The sequence below is a fragment of the Octopus bimaculoides genome, chromosome 20, assembly GCF_001194135.2.
Source record: "Octopus bimaculoides isolate UCB-OBI-ISO-001 chromosome 20, ASM119413v2, whole genome shotgun sequence".
NCBI classification, from domain to species: Eukaryota; Metazoa; Mollusca; class Cephalopoda; order Octopoda; family Octopodidae; genus Octopus; species Octopus bimaculoides.
This window is the reverse complement of record NC_069000.1, coordinates 31,570,785-31,571,765: the sequence shown is the minus strand read 5'-3', so window position 1 is coordinate 31,571,765 and position 981 is coordinate 31,570,785. Positions and strand designations below refer to the sequence as shown.

General features: G+C 39.4%; 1 protein-coding gene across 1 annotated transcript in view; it reads right to left on the bottom strand.

Moving 5' to 3' along the window:
- Positions 1-981, bottom strand: part of LOC128250243 (uncharacterized) — a 449,636-nt gene that overhangs the window by 123,365 nt on the left and 325,290 nt on the right. The window contains exon 2 of the mRNA XM_052974962.1: positions 268-464. Within this exon, the coding sequence (XP_052830922.1) occupies positions 268-464 (197 nt within the window). The remainder of the gene's footprint in view (positions 1-267; positions 465-981) is intronic.

The window sequence follows — 981 nt, the reverse complement described above, 5'->3', positions numbered from 1 at the left end:
TATATATTCTTTTCTTCTTTCATTCCTTTATTTGTTTCAATCATTTGACTGCGGCCATGTTGGAGCGCCATATATATATAAATATGTCGGTAGTACACACACACATATTCACACACACATGCACACACACACATACACACATACGAACGGAAACATATTATGTGTGCATGTGCATATAATCGCAATTCTACTCCCTGATGTTGTATAGTAATTCTCTGGTATTAACCTGGAAAAGTACGGAGAAGTCATAATGGTACTGACACTTACCTTGCGTGGTCTCCGAGTCTGATATAACGACAACATTTGGGATATGTGTTATGTCGGGTGAGACCCGGGGTGATGGCAGTATGTCAAAGCTATCATCTTCGCTATCCCCGCCACATAGGGGAAGCAATTTATTGTCCTGGGTGTCCTGGCTGTTCTCATCAGACAGGTACCCATTATGAGGCGACTGGTCGGGTAAGCTGTAAAGAAAATAAGAATAATATAAAATATGAGACACAACAATAACAACATAAACAATACACTTAAAATTCACATGTGTAAGGTCATTGTAACGCAAAAGATTCATCATTAATTTTTATTTGTTGGAAAGTCAACAGTTTCACTCCGTCATTAACTTCTGAACTGTAATTTTCATAAAACTCCTCCATCATGATGCGCAGACGTTTGTTTCCGTGATTGACCAGAAGTGTATTTAGACTTCTTGAAGAATGTCCAATCAAATTCATTGTTTTATTACCGTTCACTATTCAAATGTTTACCCTGCATTTTTAATTCGAGTAAGAATCCTCAAGAAAAAGAAAAAGAGAGAGGTGGGGAGAGTGAGAGAGGGAGAGAGAGAGAGAGAGAGAGAGAAAGAGATCTAGCTACTACCCTCACACATGAGGGTGAATTTGTGTGTGTGTGAGAGAGAGAGAGAGAGAAAGAGAGTGTGCATCTGAGAGAGAGAGAGAGAGAGAGAGAGAGAGAGAGAGAGTG